This window comes from Austrofundulus limnaeus, unplaced genomic scaffold (assembly GCF_001266775.1).
Source record: "Austrofundulus limnaeus strain Quisiro unplaced genomic scaffold, Austrofundulus_limnaeus-1.0 Scaffold875, whole genome shotgun sequence".
NCBI lineage: Eukaryota > Metazoa > Chordata > Actinopteri > Cyprinodontiformes > Rivulidae > Austrofundulus > Austrofundulus limnaeus.
Window position 1 is genome coordinate 7,446 of NW_013953277.1, and position 17,710 is coordinate 25,155.

General features: G+C 39.1%; 1 protein-coding gene across 1 annotated transcript in view; it reads right to left on the bottom strand.

Annotated features, from left to right (window-relative positions):
- Positions 1 to 1,891: 1,891 nt before the first annotated feature.
- Positions 1,892 to 17,710, bottom strand: part of slc30a6 (solute carrier family 30 member 6) — a 63,801-nt gene continuing 47,982 nt past the window's right edge. The window contains exons 11-15 of the mRNA XM_014029257.1: positions 9,224 to 9,343; positions 8,852 to 8,954; positions 8,728 to 8,775; positions 8,510 to 8,578; positions 1,892 to 4,309 (exon numbers count right to left, since the gene is read on the bottom strand). Of these exons, the coding sequence (XP_013884711.1) occupies positions 3,707 to 4,309; positions 8,510 to 8,578; positions 8,728 to 8,775; positions 8,852 to 8,954; positions 9,224 to 9,343 (943 nt within the window). The 3' untranslated portion in view covers positions 1,892 to 3,706. The remainder of the gene's footprint in view (positions 4,310 to 8,509; positions 8,579 to 8,727; positions 8,776 to 8,851; positions 8,955 to 9,223; positions 9,344 to 17,710) is intronic.

Genomic DNA, 17,710 nt, shown 5'->3' on the forward strand with positions numbered 1-17,710 from the left:
TGTGTGTGTGTGGCAGAGCCTATTAGGGATTATATATATATATATATATAAAATGTTTTTTTTTTCGAGAGGGGGCAGGTTGACAGTATCGGGGTCAGGATAGACGTTGCGACTCTGCCAGCCCCAGCGCTGTCTCCTCACCTCAACTCAGTGGTTTGAATATTTTCAGGGCAGACGGGATGTGACGGGTCTGAAGAGTCACATGACAACATGGAGTAGAGTAATGAGCCGTGGCTGCCACGCTGCTCTGCTTTGTCGTGTGTTACTGTACAAGCAAGGCAGGGTGTGGCTGAGGCCGGACAGTGCGCTTTACACTCTGTGCATTGTTCCTCTTGTGATATCAGAAATGACTAATGTGATTATAGAGCGTTCGTTTTAAACGTTTTATTCATCCACATCTAGTGTTTGACAAGAAGTTTAGATTTCCCCACGTATGTCTTTTTGCATCACAGCTCAATTCCCCTCCCACCATGTTTCCAAGTAGAAACATAAAAAATGACAAAGAAACCTTGAATCTTTGATGTTTGGTAGCTTGGCTCACCAACCAGATGGATGGTTTGACAGAGGAGTAAAATACATTAAAAAAACAACTTTAAGCAGAGGAGCAGGTCTCAGATCTCAGCTTTATGAAGGCCAGGTTAAAGTTGCACTTTGGGTGCTCGCACAGGGTGGAGGTTTTTAAACTTGACACTAAGTTGTTGTAGTATTCCCCAAAAGGACAAGTGGCAGAACATTTTATAACCTGTAAAACGTTGTAAACAGGAGAGCAAAAGCATGATGGACAAACTCATTTTTTAAGGGGTGCATGGTGCATCCAGCCTTAGTGGACTTAACCAAGGTAGGTCAACAATTTCCACTCAGCTGAGCTGAGTAAAGGTAAAGCAACTTTCCCTTTATAAATAAATGTGAACGTTGCTTTACCTTTACTCATCTCAGGTGAGTGGAAATTGTTGACCTAACTTGGTTAAGTACATCCAACAATCTGTTTTTGAGTGTAGATTAAATAACAGAATCAGCTGAGAAGTCCACACCCTCCAGTTTTTTTACTGAACTGAAAGATCTCCCCAGATTAGAAGCAAAAATCTTTATCTACATAAATCCTGCTGATGCTCAGCTATTTCTACACAAAATCTTAGTTCAATGTCTAAAACTAGACACCGTGTAGCAGTAACATAATGACCCACACACACACAAATGCACCAGAACTCAGAAGTCTTTATTCCTAATAAATGTCATGCTACTAGATGCATCCCAAAATTGTAGTGGTTTGAGTGGGGGTCTTTTTTTTTGGGTGGGGGGCATTGGTTGGGCTGATCAGCCCCTCATCAGAGCTAAATAACCAAAGAAAATCTGAAGCTTCTATATTTAATAGTTTTTGAGCTATAACCATTTTTGTATGTCCAGATACCCCTTTTTCAGATAAACTGGGGGTCTGGGGGCACTGACTGGTGGGCCTGATGGGTAGAGCACAGTTTCTGAGTTATAAGCGTTTTTGCATGTTCAGACACACTCTCCTTGAAAGGAGCCCCCTCCTCAAATATGGGGTCTATGGTAAAACGTTGGCTGGTGCAGTGTAGGTCAGACTCATCTACAGTCCTGACAAATTTCATGTTGATTGGTGCAGCCGTTTTTGTGCTACGGTTGACCAAAAATCACTGAAAATAAAATAAAACAAATAAATTAACCACTTTGCGTGCGGGGGTCATTATTAATGAAATCCTTGTGATTTTATATATAAATAATTGACAGTGGAGCCCATTTTTAACCAGTTTGATTCCAAAAGTTTCTCAGTTGTAGATAAGTTCCAAGTGGTTTGTGAAATATTTTGCTGACACTCAAATAAACACACCTTCACTCCATGGCAGCAGGCGAAATGAACAGAAACCAAAACTGAACGACAGCAGGTTTTATTGTCACTGTTTCTCATTGAGGGTTTTCCTGTTTGTCTGCACAACGTGAGAAGACAAACACAAGGAACTTCTCCCAGTTCTTCTCTTTTCCAGCAGAAGCTGACAGAGTCGCAGAAGAGGAGTTTTCAATGAAGAAATGCTGAAACACTTTTCATTTCTCTTTTCTTTGTCAGACCACAAACAAGGAAGAAGGTTCTGTGCAGATGTAGGTTCTGATTAATAACTTTTTTTTTGTTTCTTTTGTACAAAACCAGTTTGGTATTGTGAGATGTATTTTGTGAAGTTTAAAGGGTTTATACAGTTTCAGTAACTTATTTCAGATTTATTTTATTAAAAATGATTCATCTGATGGAAGTTTAGTAGCTAAATGTTCTGGTATTTGGTTCCACTTCATGTATTTCTGTTTCCATCTTTTTTTGTTGTTGTTGTTTGCCTTCCAGTAAGTTTTGTCAAACTTTTTGTTTTTAGTCAAATATAACAATATTCAACTAAGAGTCTGAAAAACCAGGAATCATTTTCAGTCTCAGCCGTCCTTGTGCAGAAACCAGTCACAGATAAAACTTTAGGACCCGTTTTTAATAAACAGTCGATCATGTCAAATAAACACAATATTTCAGAGCTGATGAGGACTGACCGTAACAACGCAGCTCTGCAGCTCACAAACTAAACAAACATTTAATGAACGGGTTGATGCACTTATTTGTTTTCCCCAATGATTACCTAAAACAAACAAAACACTTGGATACGAGACAAAAAAAAACATTCAGCGAGCTTGAGTTGAGACAAAGAAAAACATACTAAATCTGAAAGAAACAAGTTTCATTTTTCCCCACATTTCAATGAAAATTGCCCAACAAAATATTGAGATATTAAAAAAAGGTTTTCCTATGACTTTAAACTTTGTTTGAAATAAACTGCAGAGATCTTAATATTACATGTGTGCTGTAATAGGATGATTCCTTTTAAAACAAAGGCCTAGCGTTCTTTGAAGGAATGCATTAATGCCAGAGTTCATCTTATGCTAAGAAAAGATGGCGTTATAGCTATTTTTAAATTTTTTTTGACAGTAGAGTTATGTGTTGGGAATGATGCTCAGCTGCTGCCACACCAAACTGGAGGCCAATATATGTAAAAATGACTGAACTAAAGACATTTTTGTGTTGACTAAGGGTAATCATGAGCAGTCTCCATCTTAAATTGAGCTGAGCAGAAGACAATCAGTTGTAGATGTAATTCTAATTATTAGTTTTTGAGTTTTAAGATGGGTATTATTCCATGAGGTTTGTGGCTAACAGACAGACATGGACAAAAGAATTATAGTTGTTTTAATCGATGGATAATAATTTGTTTCACCCTCTATTTAGACTCATTAAATGAAAAAAAAAAGAAATTTTTTCTTGTCTGAAGTTTGGACTTGAAGCATTTTTATGACAAATTTATTGAAATAAACTCATTAAACTTTATAATTTTTAAATTACTCGCACTATAGTTTGAAAATATGTTTTATGTTTAGGATATTTTCTTATCTCTTATTTAAAAGAGAAACAGTCTTCCCCTGCTGTCTTGTTTAATGATAATGGATAACTTAATTGCCTCTAATGTGACAAAACTGTAAGATCTCGTGGTCTGTTTTATAAATGTTTCCCAAAATCATGATAAAAATGATCTGAAAACTAAACTGTTGGTCCCACTCCACTGTTAGATAAATACTACACTCTGCTGTCGTTGTGCCTTCAAAAGCTCCAACTTTCCAAATTTTCACCTTCAGTTTCAGTTTTTGACCCATTTTAAAACCGTTAGGGTCGATACTGTCTGTTCTGTAATTGAAAGGATGTGGGGTTGCCGGTTCCAAACTGTAGTGGGCCCGTTGGGCCTCCAAACGGAGTCCTGTAGCTCTGAGATGAAGCGAGTCCAAACCCGGCCCCCAGACCCTGCACACCGAGTCCCAGTCCCACCCCTGGTCGCATCAGACCCTGACCCAGCATCCCCGTGTATGGCGCCGATCCATAGGTGAGGCCCAGGCCTCCGTAGGGGTGGTGGGCGGGGTGACCCGGAGCGGGCATCACCAGCGGCTGAACATTCCTCCCTGGAGTGTCAAACGAGAACTCTGGAGGGGGGCTGCTGGGTTTGGAGGGGGTCGAGGTCAGCGGGTCGAATTCTCCTCCAACTGAGGGGAACAGAGCCGGAGGGAAAGAGGATGAGGAGTAGCCCTCATTAGGTAGCTGGGAAGATGCAGCGGATGGGGAGGACAGAGTGCCGCTCAGAAGAGGTCGGGTCCAGTCATCTTTAAAGATCTGCACCGTCAGTGTGGACACGAGCGGCAGCAGGCGGTTGGTAACATGGGCCAGGACCAGCTGTTCGTTGGCATCCCGGCGGATCCGAACATGGGCAGAGCCAGCCTGAAACACAAGTACACAAGAGTTCTTCAACTTTAAAAGACAAATAGACCACTCTTATTACCATTATAATAACAATACACTATAAAAACATTATATTTAAATCTTTTTCCTAATTGAAAGGGAGGTGGAATGCTATTGACCTGATCATCAGGCAGTGGAAGAAATGTTTCAAGGACCTTTTCTCTCACAACAGTACACCTTTCAGGGAGGAAGCTGAGTTCAGGGGTTTGAAAATGGTCCAATCATAAATAAGGCTGAGGTTGCAGAGGTAGTTAAAAAGCTCAGAGATTCACCCTGAGATTCTTAGGGCTCTAAATGTTGCTGGTCTGTCTTGGTTGACACGCTTTAGCAACATTCCAAGGACACCAGGGGCAGTGTTACTGAATTAGCAGATTTGGATGGTTCCATTTTCAAAAAGATGGGACACTGGATAATTATTGACCCTTGCTAGAGTCTTTAAGGGAGCACGGGAGTTTGCCCAATCAGTCTACCTGTGTTGATTTGAAGAAGACTCCCAATCCCCTTACTGAGGGTACCTGAGTAGCCTGTAACTTGTGGCTTGTACCAAAAGACCCCGTCAGATACCCTGAGTAAGCGTATTGGGGGAATTTTGGTACAAGCCATTTAGTTTCTTTACAACAGGTGAGAGACTGGTTCATATTACTGGAAATGAGTTGAACCTCTTCAAAGTTATAGGGTTAGTTTCTGGTTGTCAAAGAATCTGTTAATATTCATGGACAGGATTTTTTTAATGCACCCAAGTTGCGGAAGACGTCTGGTTTGGTGACTGCAGGATTCTGTCTCTGCTATTTGCAGATGATGTGCTCATGGTGGTGTCAATGGCTGTGATCTTCAGCTACTGGAGTTTGAACAGCTGGGATGAAGATCAACACCTCCAATTTCGAGGCCATGGTCCTCATTCAGAAAAGGGTGGATCCCTCATCCTCATCACTGTTCTCGTGTATTTATTTGCTCTTCCAAGCTCTCCAGGAAGGGAATGAGACGCTGCCTCATGTGGAGAAGTTCACCAGTGAGGGAAGAATGCAGCCTGAGATAGACAGACCTGTGTTTGCATTCTTTTGGTCACTACCCAAAATCCGTGACTACAGGTGAAGGTGGGGAACGTAGATAGACCAGTGAACAAAAAGCTTTGCCACAAAGGGCCATCACACAATATTCAATACTGTGAAAGTCTCACTGATCTGTTGATCTCACAGCCCATTCATCCCTCACTCATAAAAAAACCCCAGAGACACTTATACTTCTCTACTTGAAGCTTCACATCACTTCCAAGGAGTGAGTAGTGGATGTTGTAGCAAAGTGACTCCAAGGTCAGCCCATGCAATGCTCAGAAATGACACACAAACCCAGGACCTCCATCTCAAGTTAGCAGGTTAAAAGTTAACTCATAACAGGACAATTAGAATTAGAACAAGACTAAAATGTATGACTTATTTAGAAGGCTAGCATGAGAAAATCTCCTCTCTTAAAAGAACATGGCAGCACAACTTGGGTTTCCAAAAGATTAGTCTGAATATACAAGACTTTTGGAATAGTGTTCTTTGGACAGATGTTAGCATAAATATTTTGTACCAACTGTCCAGCATGATGGTGGAGGGCTGACAGTTTGTTTTGTTTTGGGAGCCACAGGACCTGGACACTCTGCAGTCATTGAGTCAACCACGAACTCCTCTGTAGACCAAAAGATTCTAGAGTCAGACATGAGGCCATCTGTCTGACAGCTGAAGCCTGGATTGAACTGGGTCATGATGCAACAGAATAATTATCCCCAAAACAATTTAATCTTTTTAAAAACAAAAACAAACAAAACAAAATAAAATAAAAACAAATCTACAACAGAACGGAAGCTATGTTGGAAAGAAGAGAGGGACTAAATTTCTAAACAATCGTGAGAAACTGAGTCCTACAAATGCCATTACTGAAAGTTATTGCTGCTAAAAGCTACTGGATCCTGGGGTGGACTTTGTTTTTCACAAACAACTATTGCATCTTTGTTTACTTTGTGCTTAATAAATAAAGATATGATGGAATCTCATGTTTGATGTTGTACAGTTGAGGTTAGAAACTGGTAAAAATGATTATTCGTTAATAATTCCTGATTGAAAAAAAATCCAAGAACAGAAAAATTGGAGATTTTCTTTATCCTGTGACTGTAAATAAGGATGAACAGATGAAACTAACTGGGTGAAGGAGTGTGAACATTTTAAGTTAAAAGCATTTCTTTTATTCATCATGTTTATTTAAAATTCAGCAAATTTAAATGGTTCAGAGTTTTTCATCTAAAAGAGCACATTTATGTCAACCTTTAACTTCAAAGTTTGACCTTAAAACACCCATGTGATGTCTTTGTTCCTTGTTTTTCTGTCCTAATGGGAACACTGAGACATAGAAAGGACAGAAGCACAGAGAGCGCGAGCGAGTCGGCCCGAAGGGCAGGAGTGCAGTCAGAGGGTCAAATCAGTTTGGACAGCTGCTCTGTTTGTAGTGGGCCAACAACGAGCACTTGTGTAACTGCAGCAACATCACACATGACAACAACGAGGGACGGGGCATCGATAACACATACAAACAATAAAAACAGAAGCAGAGTAAACAAACATAAACAAAGGATGCTGGTCCACCTGGAGGCAGCAGAGGGAACTGCAGTAGCTCTAACGCTGAGCCTGAAACATCCAATGGGATTAAAATGTTTAGAATAAAATGTCTCTGACAGCAGCTTTATTTGTGCTTCAAGCTCAGAAGCTAAAATCATGTCAAATAAAAAATTAAATTCTCAGTCTAATAGTTTGTCTTCTTGTTAATTATTACTGTTGCTCTGGGATTATCTTCTTTTTGACTGTGACAAGCTATTTTCGGGGGAAAAAATGTTCCAGAAAACAGATTTTCCAAAAATAAAGGAAGTTTTCACAACTTCAATGTAAGATATTTGTGTTTGCTTGTGTTTCCCGGACCTGTTCTGGCGATGTGAAACCCAGCTGTGGTTGTTTTTAAACACATATGACAATATCCCAACTGACTCAGTGGTAACATTGTTCTCTCACAAATCTTTGGAAGGCGAGCAGAGAGAATCTCCGCATGAATGACTTGTTCCTTGTTTTCAAGTGGGTGAACAAACTCCTGCAGCTTGAGCTCTGATCTGATAAATGACGAAGACAAATGAATGAGACACAGGACGGAGGGAGGAGGAGAATCGGAGAACAAAAAAGCAAAAATAAATAAATAAATAAAAATTTTGCACGAATGTTGAGGTGTACTACAGCCTGAAATTTCAACATCTATCAACCTTTCTTCTATAAAGCCCAGCAGTAGCTTGGGATTTCATTTTGTTACAAACTAAGCTATGACAGAGATAGACTCTTATTTTGAAGGGTATCACTGAGCTTTATTTTGAAACTTCAGGTTAGAATCACATTATCACCTTTAACTTTTTTTTAAAATCTAGAATCCAACAGAGACTTTTATTCAGCTTTCCTGAACATAAAAGCTCTAATCAGGACAAAATTATTACAAATTTACAAGATTTATGGAAATGGCTGGAAAAAAAGAACTGCATGGGGCAAAAACCTCTTGTGGGAATGTGTAAATTTATATTTATCTACAGTGTTTTATATAGGAAATATGACCATTTAAATATACATTTGACATCAAGAAGCTTCTGAGCTTGACTACAGTGGAAGGATTTAAAAGAAACCCATAAGACAGGAGATCTCAAACTAAGATCCAGATCTTATTTTTAAAGATCACGCAACAATAAATAAATGAAACAAATTGAACTTTAAGGCAAAATGACTAACATCAAAATGGTTTTGATAAAAACTGCAGTTAAAACAGTCAAAAATGTAAAATAGTGTGAAACTTTACACTGTCTGCCATCACTTACCTGCCTGTTCCTTTGGAAAAGAAGGTGTTTCTGTCATTCACAGCTTAAACCTAAGGCACCACATGTACTGGCTCCCAGTGTCCCAAAACATTTCGTAAATATAATAAAAATTGTGCTGAACCAATGCATTACTACAATAACATGTAGGATGGGTCAAGACTGAATTATTGTGTGGTCAGGATCTGGATCAGAGTCTGAACTTACTGGAGTGTTACTGGTTTAAATATAGTGCATTGGCACCATTTTTAAAGTTAAAACAAAACTTTTTTAAAAAAAGTTAAATCTGTTCATAAACGTACCAAAGATCCAAAACCAACAGTCCAGAAGTGCTCGTTTCGAACCTCCAGAACTCCATCCAGGGTTGACACCTGATTGGAACACAGTCAGCGTGAATAAAGATAAAAAAAAAAACATGGTTCTGTTTCTCAAAAAGTAATTTGGACAAGATTACAATAATAATGTTTAACATGAAACATGATGAGCTAAACTTCAGATAAATCTTTGTTTCTCCTCTCACCTCTCTGAGAAGTTTGTCGAGCTGACCGATGATGTGGGACGGTGTGGTCTGTGCATGAGAACAACATTAGTAATCACACAAGCACCAAAGGTGGGTTCAGGGGGAACAGAGGTGTTCATCTCACCTGCAGCAGAACTTTACCACTGTACACGCTCATAGGATACATTGTGCCAAAGGTCATGAGGGCAATGGCGATGGCCGATGCCGTATCCACAGCATTGTAGTTACTAAACATAAAACACAGGTTCAAAATGTTTAATCATCAGAACGTAAAGAGCAGAAAAAATAAGTTACAGATCCCTTAAACCATTGAATTTCCCAATTTTATAAATCCTGTTCATTCTGGAACTTCTCAGGAAACATTTTTGTTTTAGTGGAGTTGTGGATCACAAGCCTTTAAAGCCCCAATTTAAAAAAAAAAAGCAACTCTAGAGTCAGTGTAGCAGTTTCGTGGAAGGTTTGGGGAGATTTCTAGGACAGAGAGAATAATCCTTACTTGATCTCTATTAGCATGTAGGTGATGCTGAGGGACAGAGCTCCTGCCAGGTTAATCAGGACAAACGGGTTCATTCGAGGCAGCAGCACATTGCTGAGACCTGGTACGACCCCGCACAAACTGTAGAAACACACGGAGCAGAGGAAACAAACAAAAACAGGATCAAGACAAATCATTACTTCTCATAAAAACTGGTTTTACGGAAATGCCCAAAAGCCTTTGGAGAACAGTTAAAATCTTGTGTGTTTCTATTTGTTGCAAAGACGACCAGTAACAGTGTCTTCTCTTTAACTCCTTTCTCAAGACGCTGTCCGTTATTTTTGTCCCACTGCAGAGTTGCCTCCAGAGGAACACCTGTGGAGCTGGTAATGGTTTGGCATTTTGTTGGAAGGCACTTCAGCAAGAAAGAATGTTTTAATGAGATCTGACAACATGACGTGTGACACGCAAAGACATGAGACCACACGTAGCATTACAGGTTGAGGGCAGTTTTTTTTTGTGACAGCAGCATGATCAAAATGTCCAGACTGATTTAATCAGAAGGACTTGACTGCTTTTGGTTTAATTGATACAGTAAGCATATCAATAACTCCTTAGACATGAATTGAGACCAAATAAGACACTGAAAATGATTCTAAACACACCATTACCATTTAAAAATGTACTCTATTATGACCTCAAACATAATTAAATTTTCCAAAATAAATGTGTTTAAAATAGACAATAAATAACTAGAACAAAATCTCTCAATCTGTAAAACTTTATATTCAGCAGTTGGTTTGAAAGAGGATACTCTGTCATTACTAAAGAACTGGATGTCTTCTCAGAGGTAATAAACCAACAAAGCAGACACTCTTTATGCAACACTTGAAGATAGACCTAAATACAAAACAAAAACTGCAGCTAATCTGCAGAATGTTAATTACTCTTCACACTGGATGACAACTTTGCAACAATATAAACAAACAGGCCATGGGTGACGGTCAGATGTACCTATATATATTATATACCTATGGTAGCAGCATTGTGTTGGTGTGGTGTCTGGTCTGAGCGTGATGTCAGGGTCAAAGACATGGTGCAATCATGGGTTTATTTGGAAGCAATAAAGGTGTAGGAAGAAATCTCAGTGATGATAAAAAAGTACAACTTCTGTTTAGTGTGTACTTCAAGTGAAGTAGAATCGTGTTGTATCACGGTGAAAGAGGTTTTCCAATTTTTCTGCAACTCAGCAACATTTTAATAAATCTTTTGTCATACCTTCACAAAGTTGTCATCCTGAATGAAGCGGTCTTTAGATAAAATCAACAAGCCTGAAAAATATTTTGGAAAAAACACAAGAAAACTAAACTATTTGGTATAAATAAGAAGTTTGGAGAAAGAGGAAGTCTGGCCAACCTTTTTTCAAAAGAATGCCAAAATGAAACACTATCTAAGGGTTGTGGGCCAAATGAAATAAAAAGTTTAACTCTAATCCTAACCAAATGCAAGTAATGTCCTTTTGTGTTTCTATGATTAGGCTAGCAGCCATTGTGGTGGCCCACATTTTTTTGTTTTTTGTTTGTTTTTTTAGCCCGTGCACTTGAAGAACATTTGACGTACGTTTGGGCAACAATGGCTCATGGGACATTTCATAAATGGATGAATAATTGTGGTCTCAAATTGTGCAAATCTACATGTGTGGTTAAATCTAATCTAAATGTCTTGCAGTTACTTGTATTTCTTGTTTAATCTTAATATAATTCAAAGATAAAATATGCACCATGAGTGAAGACTATCTGCACTACAGCCAATTATATAGCCAATGGGCCTCATGCAAGAACATGTTCGTATTCTTATCCTAAATTTCTCTTACTTTTGTTCGTATGAAGGGTTCGTACGAACATGTCACGTCAGATTCAACAAACACTTCTATCTTCAGGAAAAGTGTGTAAAGTGTGTAAATGAGCTGCGTAAATTCCACCTGTTCTATCCACGGTGCGCAGCGCTGCGGCTTCTGAATAAATGAAAATGATTTAACACAGTTGTTTATACTTTTAGCAGCTCTTTTTATTCCACAGCTGACCTGCTAAAATGACAGATTTTCTTTTCTGGATCTCTGACAGACGGACTTCAATCTCTGAACTCGTAAAGTTCTTCTTTTTAATTTTCGCTGTCATTTTCATGAATGGACACTTCCTGATATCTGAGGCAGGAAACATAGCCTTATATAGTGTTTTTGGGATGGTAATTATGCTAATCTCCTCTCGCGTGCACGAGCAGCTGGATACGAACAGGTGGAAATTACGCAGCTCATTTACACACTTTTCCTGAAGATAGAAGAGTTTGTTGAATCTGACGTGGCATGTTCGTACAAACCCTTCGTACGAACAAAAGTAAGAGAAATTTAGGATAAGAACACGAACATGTTCTTGCACGAGGCCCAGTGTTTCTACATAGGATGACAGGTGATTACAATTGACAGGCCCCACTTTGGGCACCTCTGGTTTATGTGTGAATTCCCTCTTATCAGTAATAGTGGAGGTGTCATAGTTTGGACCCATTTATTCAGAATTATAACAAAACAAACTGTGAGGAAACATGTCATGCAGGGGACAAAAAGCATCAGCTGAAACTTCTTGATGCTCATATTAAATGCCTAGCATGGCAGAGAAGGACTGGTGGTTTGGGCTTGTTTCGCAGTCATAGGATATTGCGCATCTGGCAGTCTTTGAGTCGACTATGAACTCCTCTGTAGACCAAAGGATTCTACAGTCAAATGTGAGACCATCTGTCTGACAGCTGAAGCTTGGACCAAACTGGGTCATGTGGCAACAGAATAAAGAACCCAAACACAGCAGCAAACCTATAAAAGAACTACTGAAAATTAAAGAAGCAAGGTGTTGCAATAATCTAGCCTAACCTGCAGTGCTGGCTCTAGGCATTTTGGTTCCCTAGGCGAGTTGAACAAGCCAAGAACAGATTGATGGGTCAATGAAAGCTTCTGTGGGCAAATCCAAGTCACACTGAGTGTCACACTGAATTTCTTAAAATGTCGAAAGCCAACGCTCTGGGGTGTCCTCAATCAAAGGCGTTGAGCGTTGTCACAATAACAGTGCCGTGAGGTGTTGGTCATAAGATAATGTTTAAAAACAAAACAATGGCACGGATGTTGACACATAATTATTGTCAAACATCCAGAGAGTGGTGTGTTTGCCCCAGGCAGGAGGGTCCAATGGAAACAAAGAAGAGGAACCAAGAAGAAATAAAACAAGAACAATTCTGAAGAATTGTTGACGAGTGCGTTGCAGCTACTTCCTGAAACTCTAAGCAACAATCTTTCTTCTCTATAGCTCAATATTAATTTGGAACCATTCTTTGTAATAATCTAAGCTGACAAAATGTGGATGTTCTGGTGTACGAGCCATATAAGAAGTGGAATAAGAAAGATGAAAAGAAATAATTAAGCTGCTGCCAGTGGCTCATTAGGGTCATAGTACACAGCTACTACACAGTACACACAACTGTTTCTGTTGCTTTTGGACAGCACTGTTAATAAGACAGGCAGAAATAAAATAATAGAGGGGGGATTAAGTCTCAAACAAACACAGAAGCATTTGGTCAACACACGTTGAGTTATGTAACATGTTAAGTGGAGGAGTTTAAGTATCTGGGGGTGTTGTTCACAAATGAGTGAGGAATAGAGCGGGAGATCGATAGGCGGATTGGTGCTGCCTCTGCAGTGATGCGGGCGCTGTACCGATTTGCCTTTTGGCTTAGCTCTTGCTTTACCGGTCGGTCTACATTCCTACCCTCATCTATGGTCACGAGCTTTGGGTAGTGACCAAAAGAACAAACTCGCGGATACAAGTGGCCGAAAAGAGTTTCCTCCACAGGGCTCTTCCTTAAGCCGAGTTCACACCAAACGCGTTTTGAGCAGCAAAAATGCACCCAATGCCTCAAGTTGGACTCATTGAAATGCGTTCGGTGTGAACGCAGCAGCAGACTGAATAGGGAGGAGCATCTTGGGTTTTTCTGGTCTGTCTTTAATGATGAGTGAAATAAAGATAAAATAAAGAAAATGGCTTTGCTTTATTTACTAAAGAGCAAGTGAATGTTGCGCACACCAGATAATTTAGAGGCGGTTTGTTCGGTGATATTCACCACTCCAGGAGCTGCGAGCTGACAGACTTTTTTTTTGTCCCGAGCCCAGTTTAACACCACCATCAGTTTAACAAGCCGCTGACCCACATTGATGCTGATATCCCCAGCCAGAACACCAGCTGCAGACAGTTGATTTCAGCTTCAGAGCTCCTGTCCGTCTGTTTCGGGTTCAGGAAACTGTCACGGGGAAAAATTATTCTCTCTGGTTGCTGCGGCACGTCGAGCAGTTTGAACTCGAGAAGCGGCTGCTTTGGACGCATTGCATGCACGGAAAATGCTCTGCCGCATCCTACTGCTACATTGCGCGCCACGCTATACTGGCAAAACGTGCCACGCTGCTCCTAGATGCGCGTCCACCATAGACTTTGCATGTAAACTAGCTGTTTTGGCTGCTCAAAATGCATCCCGTGTGTACCCGGCTTTAGAGATAGGGTGAGAAGTTCTGTCATCTGGGAGGGACTCCAAGTAGAGCCGCTGCTCCTCCACGTCAAGAGGAGCCAGTTGACGTGGCTCGGGGATCTAGTTAGGATGCCTCCTGGATGCCTCCCTGGTGAGGTGTTCCGGGCCTGTCTCACTGGGAGGAGGCCCAGAGGAAGACCCAGGACACGCTGGAGGGACTTTGTTTCTCAGCTGGCCAGGGAATGCCTTGGAGTTCCCCAAGAGGAGCTGGCCCAAGTGGCTGAAGAGAGGGAAGTCTGGGTCTCTGCCTCCACGACCCGACCCTGGATAAGTGGAAGAAAACTGACGGATGGAGGGACATGTTAAGTTTTATGCATCTATAGTGCCTAATTTAGGAAATATGACAAGTTAAACAGATGATTTGCTTTAAGAATAAATCAAACCTCAGATATAAATAGTAAATGGCCTGAACTTGTCCAGCGCTTTATCAAGTTCCTACAGACTCTAAAGTGTTGCATTACGGAAGATGATGTGCACACACTGAAGAGATTTGAGAGAATATCTTAAGTTTTACAGGAGTGAGAAACATGAAGGGTTATAAAACAAATATACATTTTGTTGTATAAACTGCATAAGAAGAGTAAAGAGAGTAAAAAATGTTTGTTTTCAAAAATCTTAGAACATTTAGACAGCTCAAAATTTAGTGTGTGACTTCATCACACTCAAAATTGAACACTGTGGTAAAATATTCCATAATCAAAAGTTAAACTTTGTGTAAAATATGTTAAAAACATCAAGATGTTTAATCAAGTAAAGTCCTACTTTATGTGAGCTGTTTAAATACTGAATGATGTTTGTCTGAGTTATAAAACTACAAAGACGACAGGGTTTTCTTGTTTCAAAATTCTGTTGTTAAGGATAGAACTCAAAATTGGAGAGTAGGAAATTAGTAATGTAATGAAGTTTATTCATTGTCCCGCCCCCTGGTGAGAAAATTTGACATAATTTCAACCAATATTTAGGTCACAGATTTACAATAAAATGTGTTAATTTCTTCACTTTAGTCCGATTTAAATTTAAGAAAAAGTTTTTCCTGATGAAGCCTCTCAGTTACTGAATAATGGAAGTACTTCTGGGACTGGTGATGTTACTGGGTCACGTGAGTGCATGTTGTGATTCACATCAGGACACTCAAATCAAGCCCAACGAGTCGTGCAGAAAAGGAGTTTCATAACAGAGCAATGAGATGCAACATTGGAGCTGCTCTCAAATTAAATTTAAACTAAGGTCTGTTTCCTTTTCTGCAGAATTTCTTTGTTCAATAAAAAGTTTTAGCTTATGCAACACACATTTTGGTGTCAAGAAAAGGAACCAGGAAGGACAGATGTGGTGAATTTTACCAAGAGGATGGAAATGGCTACAGTTATCACCTATGTTCAAAACAGGAAGGAACATAGGAACCTGGAGGAGTGGAGGCAGGAGTAAGCAGGTAGACTAAATTCTGTGTAGAAGAGGTAATCTGAGTGAGATTGGGGACTGCAAGGTTGTGATTAGGGATTGGTATTTTGAAGATGTTATCGATACCACTACTCTTATCGATATTGCTTATTTCACCCAGTATTTCAATGGTCCTCTTATCCATGCTTTTCTATGGGAATAAAACTAAAAACAAAAATATAAATATGTAATGCTTTTATTTCAGAACCATATAAAACATAATTAAAACCACTTAATTTCTATTTGCACATTCAATTTTAATTTGAACTGCATTAACTGCATGTCAGGGATTGATTATTTGTTTTTTTACCATTATTTTTCAAAATGGAGGCAGAAGATGTTGGATTTTTTCATGACAGTCTGAACATGACAAATCTGATTTTGCCTCAAAAACAGCACTTGGTAAAAAAACATATAAACAACAAATTAAACAAAAAACAAACATACAAACAAACAAAAAAATAACTAAGATATTTCATGCTTTGGAAAGCAAGAATGCAAAACATGGGAAAAAGCAAATCAAGGATAAATCTGCCAACATCAGCCCCCTTTAATCCCTGATGATGGTTTGATATAATTTGATATTAGAGAGTGTGTGTGCATGTGTCTGTGTTCACACAGTGTGTGTGTGTAAACTCACTGCTAATGGAGAGTTGAGGATTAAAACACAACAAACACATTATAATCCAGTACTCTGGCTCCACAATGAGGGCAGGACATGAACGAACTGCTGCTGAACCACTGACCATGATTGTTAGTATTCATTGATTTTTGTTGCATTTTTGTTTTTGTACAATTGTTATGGAATAAGGATAAATAAAGGTGTTTAATTGTTTATGCATTCGGAGTCCTTACTTAGCACTGAGTTGAAACACCTCCATCAGCAGGTATAGCCTCAACAAACCAAGTACTGTACACCTGGATTAGAAGATTTTTAGCATGTTCTTTAAAAGAGAATGGGGATTACCGGTGGATTGCTAATTTCAGGTATCTCCCAAAAAGTTTGACAGGATTTAAGTCGAGATTTATTCCAAGACCCTTAAAGATGTCCTAAGTCAGTCTGATGTGTTTCCCATGTGCTTTGGGTCATTATCATGTTGGAAGGTGAATCTGTGTCCCAGTCTGAGGTCCTGAGCTCTGTGGAACTGGTTTTATTGAGGATATAACATTGACTAGTGTCCAGATCTGAATTTTGTAACAATCTTGTTTCTGAGCTTTGTAGGGACAGTTACTGCTGACAAACATCTCTACATGATGCTACCACTACTGTGCTTCACTTTTGGGATGGTGTTGGTGGCTCTTTTAACATTATGGTTTGATTTTTGCTCTAATATGTATTGTCAGCTATGAGCCCTTCTGTAAAGAAGTGTGTGCCTTTCCAAATAATGTCCAATCAATTAAATTTAACACCGGTAGACTGAGCCGGAGTCTAAGAGCCTTTCAGCAGAAATGCAGAGGAATGGAAGGAACCTGACTTAGATTTCATGTGTTCTTGCAAAATGTCTGAATGACTTTGTAAATGTGATATTTCAGTTGTTTTTAATGAGATCTTTTTGTGGAATTGTATTCTGTTTGGTTTAATCAATATTATGAAGACATAATTACTGTAATGTTTTCAGAACCACATGAAGTCATTTCATTGAAGTAAATTTATTTAAAGGGGCAATACCATGTAAAATCAACTTTTTTGAGTTTTATATCATGTTTTAATGTTATACTCTTTTGCCCAAGACCCAGAACACATTAAAAGTAGGGCTGCAACAACGAATCGATAAAATCGATAAAAATCGATAAAAATCGATTATTAAAAGCGTTGGCAACGAAATTCATTATTGATTCGTTGTGTCACGGGATTTATGCGTCCCTTGCCATGTCGCGGAGCCGATTACGTCACCCACAGAGCGTTGTCAATGCTGGCTGACCTAAATAAAGTTTAGGAAGAAAGAAAAAAACTCGGCCTGCAAAGAGACGCCCTCTCTCACTCTCGAGTAAAAAGCAGAGACTTCGAACTTTAAACCAGTTTTTAAATCGTGTTTTTAGGCCAAGTAGATCTGAAGATATGATAAAAAGAATATGCAAAATTTATTCTTTTTAAAAGACATCTGATTTGATGTGCGCCACGTCGCGAGGGGGAAGTGCGTGCGGGGGAGGGGGGAGACATTCAGAACTGTTTTTATTGGGTCAGAAAAATGTTTTAGTCAAACAGAACCAACAAGAATGAAACAAAAAGTAAAGAATTAGAGAGAAAAAATAAATGTTAAATGTAAATAAATTCTAATTATAATAAATTAATAGTTTTACATCTAAAAATTATATTCTATTTTAATCTATTTTCCTCATTCAATAACCTATTAAATTTCTGTTATGTTTCATGTAGGAGAAATACACATTTTTCCAGTCAGTGTTTAATACAGTTGGCAAAATAAATTGTTAAAATATGTAGTGTGCTTC